Here is a 9,189-nt window from a genome sequence, read left to right on the forward strand (position 1 = left end):
ATTTAAGTGTTTCTGATGAAAAGGACCCCTCTCTTTGCCAATTTTGGTTTGCTTAGACTAATATATTAGGACGGAGTTTCAAATAAACACAACTTTCTTTTTTTTTTTTTTGCCGTCTCTGCCTCGGCGTGGAGCTGAGGGACAATAAGGCGGTTGTGATGAAGAACTTTATAGGAACATTTAACTTGAGAGTGAGGGATTGAAGCGGGTAAACAAAGCATTCCTTTCCCTTTCATCACCATTTAACTGTTCCCTTAACATTCAGTCTCTCCTCCAGGCCAGTGCCCACCAGACCGGGGAACTTGTCAAATAAATATAAATCAAAAAGTAAAGGTTTATCCCACAAGTTGCCATGAAGTTGCTTAGAAATTTAGACTTGATTGTGCAACATTACAGCATTTCTACTGCAGAATTAGCTGGCAGTGCACAGCATCTCCCACAGTGCACTTGTGTGCAGCAGGGATTGAATGGCTTGTCGCAGCACCCCGGCGATGCTGTTCCAGACTTATAGCCTGGGGGGCCATTTGGTTATACTCAGGGGAATGGTTGTTGTGTCAGTCATTTGCGGCGACCGCTAAAGAGTGCACTTAGCATCCTCTGTTTCCCCCTAGCAAACATGTGGGGAGTGACATGATACTGTACAAGAGCCTGGACAACATATAACATTTCAAAGCAATTTCCTAATTGTTTCCAGGCCAAGGTCGATAGCCTATATGGAAGCAATCCCTTCTTTCAAACTTTTTCATCCACGGATTGGGAAACATTAAAGTGTTAAGTAAACTTGACCCAGGCAGGCTAATTCATTGGGAAATAGCTGGGGTTCGTACATTCAGTGCCATATCATTGACAGTCAGTCAGTGGATTTCCTTCTACGTAGATGGTCACCATATGTTTATCTGTTTTTTGCGGCGCAGGCCTGAGCCAGCCAGTCACTGAATAATGACATTTGTTGTCTATGATGAGACACTGTTTACAAAGGGGGAGAATAGATTAGCTTGCATACCTGAAGGCAAAGGTATATGTGCTCCATATGCACAACTTAGAGGGGGATTCTTGAATTTGATCGAAAAAAAAAGAAAAACACTAAGCTTACAAAGTCTTTACCACAAAAAAATTACCACAATATAATATTTTGTTGTAATTTTTTTTCCCTCTTTTGAAGGTCATTCAGAATCATCTTAAACTTGGGGTTCTAAGGTGTGTGTAATTCAAGCATATTTAATCATCCAGGAAGAAAAACATATGATTTTGTTCAGCATGATGGTGATGATTTCAATAATGCACTGATTTGAAATAAAAAAAAATAAAATAAATGTATAGACCTCTTATTCTCTTATAAAGAAATGTCCTGCAGTCTTCCTATTGGATATCTGTGTCTGTTCAGGAAGTCAGACTCAACACTTCAAATGAATGAAATGAATGCAAAAAGGGTTACATTAATCATCAGAAGTACCAGACTTTGTTTGGAATTTTATTTGTACAGTAATGGTGTGGAATATTATCCAGTAATATATGTATATAAATGATCTTATATATCGTTGTAAAAGCTCTTTACACTCTAACTGTATGCACCTCAAAACTCAGATCCTATATGCAATTATGAGGTAGACATTAATAATGGTATTTTCCACCCTCTGCAAAAAAATATCGAATACACCTTAAATTACTCTTGTCAATGTAAGAAATATATGATTATCATGAAACTCTGTACATCACAAATAATAAAATAATTATAGAATAAAAATTATACCGATTTGAGTGCATTTTGTATATTTACAAAGAAATGCCGTTTTCTCATTTCTTCATTTGTTGCACTTTGTAAAGTTTTCAACTGTACAAATATTTACAGCTCAAAAAAAAAATAATGAACAGCAGTGCATTCAAAGCTAATGTGCATTTAAATATCGTCTCGCTTGCGAGTCTTTTTTCTCATCTTCTCGTCATTAGAGAAGACAGACTCTCTCGCTGACTGCATGTCCTTGGCGCAGTCAGTTGTGGAAGTGCATTTCGTAAAGATGCAGACTTTTGAGCAAAAAGTTCGCCTCAGTTATGTGTGCTTTTTTTTATTTTTTTTCTTCTTTCAACAGGGGCCCCAGTCAGGCACAAGTCTGGGTTTGTGTCCTTTCTGTCCACAGAGGCGCACGACGCCTCTCTCAGCGCCGCTCAACCGGTCTCCAGTAAGGCAAAAATCTCTTGAAGGCATTACCACCACCATCTTATCTCCTCTCCTCAGACCAGTTTGGGCGTGTGCGTGCGCACGTGCGTGCGTGCGTGCGTGCGCGTGTGTCTGTGTGTCTGTGTGTGTGTGTGTGCGTGCGTGTTTGGTACATTAGACATTCACCCCCTTTTTTTGAAAAACAGGCACTTGCTCGGGCCTGTAATGACTCCAGCTGGACAGTGGCAATTACGGCCTGGATGCACATACCCAAAAGAGTCCGGCCTGGCTGGCAGGATCACACGGCAGAGCTGCAACAAAGCGCTGACAGGCAAAGCCCACTGTCCTCTGGCCTCGGCACGAACAGGTGCACAGCCGGACTCAATAGGCTCCCATCACGCCCTGTGCCCATTCCTTGTGCCATATGGACACGTCTCACTCTCTGGGAAACAAAAGCCTGTTTGATGAGTGGTGACTTGTTGCACGGATGGGAATGAAGGCGTAACACATAAAGGCAGAGAGTGAGTATTCTTGAGACTGTGCTGAGTCTGAATAAATAGCGGATTTCGCCTGTGTGTGCATCCCTTTTGAAAAAGACAAGGCGCGTCATGCGTCGAAGCATTTCAGACCTGTGAGGACTTTATATCTTCAACCTGGGACCCGGCAAGACTTATCTTTGATTTTACTGTCCTTTGAAGTTTTTTGTTTGTTTGCTTTTGTATATACGAACAAGGGTCGCTACCTGCACCCGCACTGCTCCACCACCATGTCCTCGTACTGTTTGTACACCACGTTATTGCCTGAGTCTATGTACAGGATGCTGATGGGGCTGAGTTTGGTGGGGACGCAGCAGCTGGGCGGGGTGCTGTTGGGGTCCATGGAGTTCATGAGCGTCTGTATGATGGCGTGGTTGGTCGGCTCGAGGTGCGACCTCAGGGGGAAGTCGCACACCCCCTCGCAGTGGTACGCCTCGTAATCCAGGGGCGCGATGATCCAGTCGTCCCAGCCCAGCTCTTTAAAATTCACATGCAGCGCCTTTTTGCTGCACCTGGATTTGGACTTCTTGCCGTGCCTCTTCCCGTGGCGGTTGCTCAGCGCGGTCCTCCGCCGCCGCCGGGGCCCCTCTCCTTTAACCCCCCTCAACGACACCCCCTCGTCCGTCGCCGCCTCCTCCCTCTCGCCGACCGACCTCCGCGACTTGATCTTCTCCTTCATCTCGTTGAACAGGTTCTCCCTCTTCTTGGAGCGGGTGTAGGCCACCAGGATGGCCTTCTCCCGCTGGGACCGGCCGCTCCTGTCCAGCCCCAGCTGCCTCAGGTCCACCTCGGTGTCTGTCTTGCTGAGAGTGACGCGGAGCTGGAAGCAGAGCTGCTGGTTGCCCTGCTGGGATTGAGGATGATGGGGCTGATGGTAATGGTACTGGTGTGCTTTAAACATTTCCCAGACGTCCAAAACCTCCCAGCCGGCCTTGGTGGAGTCCTGCGGGTCCACAGACTTGGAGTCCAGCAGTCTGTCCGAGCGGCAGGGGTAGACCTGGATGTCGTACAGATTCGTCGTCTGCTGGGAAGTCTGCAAATCTCCGGGCGCTCTCCTAAATATCCTTAATTCCGCCCCGACCAGCTCCTCTTTGTCTGAAAGGGTTGAGACATCAAACAGATACTTTTGTCTTCGCAGAGGAGAGTGCAAAAGATCGTCTGCAAGGATAAAAGAAGAAAATAATTGCAGTCAGATTCACTTAGGGTGTACAGTGTTCAGAGGCATGGAGGGAGGGAGGGGGACTCACATTCTCCCACAGAGGCCTTCTCTCTCTCTCTCTCTCTCTCTCTCTCTCTCTCTCTCTCTCTCTTGTTTTTCAAATGTCCACCCTGAACCTGCCTGAAATAAAGTGCAGTTGACAAGTCCTCAGTTTGGAAAAAACCTCACAGTTAACACCACGTTTATTATTGGTAAAAAAAAAAAAAAAAAAAAAAAAACGTCGCTGCGTATCCTGCGTCAATCCATGACTACATTATACATATCAAGCCAACCTCAAATTTATTTTGATTTGATTCAAATAGAATTCTGTTGATAATAAAATCTCCTTCATGCTGAAGGCTTAATGTGGGTGAAGTTTACAAAACATGCTTTAAGGCTTCCTCCTTAAAATTCTAGTCGCTCAAGTTTCTTAATTTCATTTCATGCAAATTTGTTGCACATGAATAATTTGACATGATATTCTGATGCAAAGCACACAATGTTCGTGCCATGCAAGAAGATGCTAATACATTTTGTTAAAAAAAACGTTTATAGATTACGTATTTGCGCATAAATCATTATATTCGTTTTTGATCCTGCAGTGACAATAACCCAATCAAATCTGGTGAAAGCGGAATGCCAGTTTGAATCAAAGCCAGCACGTTTTAATGAAACTAGTTCTGCTTTCATTTCACTTGATGACAGAATGATTATTCATTTCCAGCTCCCTGACAGAGCGGAAGTAAACCTCTCCTTCTCTGCAGTCTCCAAAGTTCTTAAATGCAAACAGCAGTCAGAGCATCAGAAAAGTGGCCGCTTTGCTGCTTTGAGAACTCTTGCGGAGTTGTAAGGCAAAGAAAGAGAAATAACAAGGGGCCTAGTGATGTGAAGGCCCCTGGGTGCTGCCAGACACAACGGACCAAAGGCGACATACTGTACACTCAATGGAACAATACACAATTAATGCATTATTCCCTGCTGGAGACCCAGGAGGCCTGCAAATATTCCATCAAGGCGTAGCGATGAGGCTGGAGTGTAATGCATGAAAAGGCGTTAACAAAACTCATGTAAAAGTCTGCATTGAAGAGACAAGGAACTCAGCCTCTGCGAGAGCTTTTTTAAATTCATTTTGGGTCAGAATAATTTATGTCCAGCACCTGTTATCCTGCGTATCAAGCTGCGATTAAAGCACGTTAAATCATAGCTACAATGACACCTTCCTTGGTTTTACTCCTTTGAAAAATTTACTGCAACAAGTTCGTTTGTTTTCCTTTACAGCTTTTTTATAGAGAAAACGGAAAGAATACAGCGAAGAGGAGTAGAATAGCCCTCTCATCTCCCGCGTTTTTCATTTTATTCGACACTTTTCCTGCAGCTACAGTCAGTGGTTTGAGTATAAATGCAGAATCCGGTGCAGGATATAAAAGAAAATGACAAGAAAACGCTTAAAACCCGTTGATTTAGGTTAGAGTGAATGAACAATAACATTGCTTTAAATGTCAAATTCGTAAACCTTTTTCAACATAAAGGATCTTAAATCTAAAAGCGGAATTAAATTGTCTGTTGAGATTGTTTCGTGACAAAAAAGAATAGAATAAAAGCATGTTTTCTCGGTTGATTGTCTCCATTAATATCTGAGCGTGTTCTTAAAAAATAAAGGTGACATGCCTACATCTAAACACCCCTGTGATATAATTCGCAAAACTTGTTCTAAAGAGATGTTTGAATCTAGCTGTCAGTTTCCCTCCGTGAACCCTGCCGAGTCCAACAGTAAAAGCAGATTGAAACCTGGTGCTCGTTTCAGTGACTTTGCGCGTATGGTCTGCATTAGGATCCCTTTTTTTTATAAGACCTCAAACAAATCGAATACAAGTTCACCAAATAATTAACAGTTCTGAATTCCCAGCTTCCTCATTAAAGCACTTCCCCTCTTATATTTCATCTCATCCTGCCAACGACAACATTCCGCTTTAAACGCGCCTGCACGGACTGACTGACTGACTGAAAAGACCAGGATTTATTGAGAGATATTCGTGTTGACAGTTTAAAAAATGTACAAAGTTTTCTTAATTTCATTATTATGTAAAAAGCCAATTTTTTCCATTACGCGTAAGATGCTTGACGGTGGATAATTGGGGGAGAATGCGGTGGATTTTACTGCTTGGTTAAAAACGGCATCCTGTGCACTTTTGTTTGACCTTGTTGCTTGTATTTGAACAAATGCAAAACATGTTTTTGTCATCTATGCCTCTGTTTGGGGAGAGAGAGAGGGAGAGAGAGAGAGAGAGAGAGAGAGAGAGAGAGAGAGAGAGAGAGAGAGAGAGAGAGGCCGGGCTGCACCATCTGCGCTTTAATGAGTTACCCCAAGTGCCAAAAGTAATTTTCAGATTCGGGTTATTCTTTTCTGATCTTGCCTTTTCTAACCTCCAGGAAACACCCTGCCTGGTTTTATAAGCAAATTTCATTTACCTACAAAAGTGTGAAAGCCAAAGAAGCCGTAGATCATAGGCGCACTCAGTAAAACCTGTCTCTGCATGGATGAATAATGCGCAAAAGACGCAAAACCTGTTACTTCACGCGTCAAAAGCTGCCCCCGTGTGTATTTCTCTCCTGGTGGAGGAGATCTGAAGAACGAAAGCTCCCAGCTGAGGTTCATTCTGCAGGTTAATGCAACGCAACACTTATGGGACGCTGGGACGAATCCCAAAAGAAACCGAAGGCGCTTGAGCTGAAAGAACGGGAAGAAAAATAATTTTCCGTAATTAAAGTGGCGGTCGCAAAGGGAGGCTCCGCAGTAAAAATACGAACCACTTCACAGCGGAGGAAGTGCTCTTTTATTTTTTTCCCCCTTGTCGTTTCTTGGTGATGTGCCCATCGTGGCCGAGCTGGGTCATTATGGGAGAATAGACAGTGTTTGATATGTTATGACATGAACACTCAATTAGATCACCGAGTTCAAATACTCCAATCAGCCGTTCGATGCCAAGCAGCTCTCAGAGGGTCCAGCTCGGGGTCAGAGCCAGTGACACATCACATCAAAATCACAGGAGAAAGTGAGGCGTTTTTCCTATCAAATCAGCTCACACTGCAAGAAATGGCCACACGGACAAGCCTTTTAGCTTCATGTTCGTTCTTAAAACGTCTTCTTTTGTCTGGAAACGAGCAATTGTGTGTGAGAGCGCCACTTGTTTTCAGTTCACTTAGGTTTATTTGGAGGAAAAGCTCTCAAACCTTGAAATACGTTGTTTTTTATTGCATTCGATAAGTCTTTGCGTTGGAAACAGTCGCAGCAGCACCTCACCCAGCAGGCAGAGAGGAATATGATTGAAGCAGCCGACTCCGCGCTGAAGAGCTCCTAATGATGGATATTTTTTGCAGCGCGCGGTCCGCGTCCCAGAGCTGAGACTCGCAGCGTTTCAGACAGGAGGGGAACTCGAACAAAGATAGCTTTTATTTCTCCCGCAAAGATTAACTCGGCTTATGTCCCCTTGTGTGCGCTGGATGTGTTTGTGTTTATCAGATTGTGTTTGTCCGCGCGGGCTCGTTACACATGTTAAGTGACCCAAACACCTGCTTCTCACACCGACCCGCTCTGCCACGGCCCCCCGGCTGCCTTTGTCAGCGCAACTGGGCCAAACTGGGCACCACAGTGGCAACACATTTAATGATTTTGCCCGTTTTCGGGGGGTTTACCTCTGTACTTTTAAATGTTCGGGTTTACGTCGTATCGTTTGCGTTTAGAGATGAATGATAAAACGAATCAGCGCCTGAGTGCTCTCATATGACTGAAAAAAAGTTTCCTCTGGATTCACGTGGAGGTTGGGAGCAGAATAGTTTGCAGCCTGCAGTGACAGTGATTTACAGCCTTCATTTAGCGGGCGCCTTAATTAGTGTTTTACTGTCGTGTAACCCAAAGGTTAATTTAAGCGTAATATAACTTAATACTCGGAAAAAGTTGCATGTTTCAGCGGCTGTGCGGAAAGAAAATCCGAGTGGAAACTACTCAGGAACTACATATAATCCTACAGCTTTCAAGATTATTCTTTTCTTTAACACTTATTCTCATGGTCTGTTGATATTTGCGCGTAAAAGTGCACAATATTTCGCCCGATCTACAGCGTGCGTAAAAGCTGCCGCCGTGAGCTTGTTTTTCTCCATCTTTTAAGCGCTGCTGTAATTTTTGACCACATTTTAGCGAGCTCTGTACCAGAAGAGAATGCTGGACAAGTCAGTCGAGGAAAAACCTGCCACACAATTATGCAATACCGATCTGATGGAGCTGGCAGCGGACTGAAACCAACCTGTTCCTCTGTCCACAAAACTTGTTATGGTGTTGGCAGATTTAGAGGAGCGGAAAAAGCTTGCGTTTAGTCCGAGCTTCTCTGCAGCCGAGTATGTCCTGTATATGGAGAGCATGTACTCATGCGGCACAATAGCGTCCTTTGGGTCTTCTTTGTGATGGCCCACGACAGGATGCGAAGACGCGAAAATGTCTTTAAGGAATTTGGATGACCTTTGTCCGTCCTGATGAGAGATCCTGGCTCCCCTGTTCCTCCGCGGCGGAGAGGGAGAGATGATAGCAGCAGACTGGAAACACGGTATATTCCCAAGGAAAACGAGGAGTAGGCCCAGATATAGCGCTACGAGTCGAGATGCGTCCATGGCTGGATGAGTCACGAAACTCGTCTTTTCCCGCTCAGTGAAGACGGATTCGGGGGGCCGCCTGAGTCGGAGATTGTGTGCGCGTCAGGGTCGGAGAGCTGCTACTTTTTCGTTCTCCGGTCGCACCAGAAGAAGTGCGTTTTGCGCTCTGGACTCCACACAAGAGCGGAGACTGTTGGGCCGAGAGAAACACGCCCACATGGTCGCTCAGTGCAGGGCTTCCCAAACAATTTCATGTCACAGACCAAACAGACGCGCACTATAGAGGCAACGGACCGCCGCAAGATACAGACGCGAGGGTCTGTGGGGGAAAGTTTTTGTTGGTGGTGGTTTAGCAGCCAACTGCTGAACAGTTTACACTGTCAGTAGAGAATAATGGTCTACTTTATTTTTTCGATGACAATAACTTAAATTTAAATCAAATTGCAATGAAATTAAACTACGGACATTTCTGCTCCTTCCTCAGTTAGTTATTTTAGACACGGGTTTAGCTACAAGCACACATGCATGAGCTGCACAGAGTTACACCGTCACTGCCGAGTTTATAAAACTGACCAAAGATGTAGGTCCAAACAGTTTCCAGAAAAACTCACAGAGTTTGGCCTATATAGTCCTCCTTATCACAGAGTCTTTGAGAG

The 9,189-nt window shown here is 44.4% G+C and overlaps 1 protein-coding gene across 1 annotated transcript; it reads right to left on the reverse strand.

The window, feature by feature from the left end:
* Positions 1–2,460: 2,460 nt before the first annotated feature.
* gdf6a (growth differentiation factor 6a) lies at positions 2,461–8,551 on the reverse strand. The gene is made up of 2 exons (XM_041943092.1): positions 8,191–8,551; positions 2,461–3,849 (listed from the first exon to the last, which is right to left on the reverse strand). Exons 1-2 carry the CDS (start codon positions 8,549–8,551, stop codon positions 2,894–2,896), a joined length of 1,317 nt encoding a protein of 438 aa, XP_041799026.1. The 3' UTR covers positions 2,461–2,893.
* Positions 8,552–9,189: the final 638 nt, after the last annotated feature.

Source organism: Chelmon rostratus, chromosome 8, assembly GCF_017976325.1.
Source record: "Chelmon rostratus isolate fCheRos1 chromosome 8, fCheRos1.pri, whole genome shotgun sequence".
In the NCBI taxonomy this organism is placed as follows: Eukaryota; Metazoa; Chordata; class Actinopteri; order Chaetodontiformes; family Chaetodontidae; genus Chelmon; species Chelmon rostratus.

Bases quoted from the DNA above. Each gene is read 5' to 3' on its own strand.
- gdf6a (XM_041943092.1), bottom strand. From the start codon at position 8,551: ATGGACGCATCTCGACTCGTAGCGCTATATCTGGGCCTACTCCTCGTT. The intron at 3,850-8,190 runs GTTGGTTTCAGT...TTATCCTTGCAG, and splicing joins TTTTGTGGACAGAGGAACAG to ACGATCTTTTGCACTCTCCT.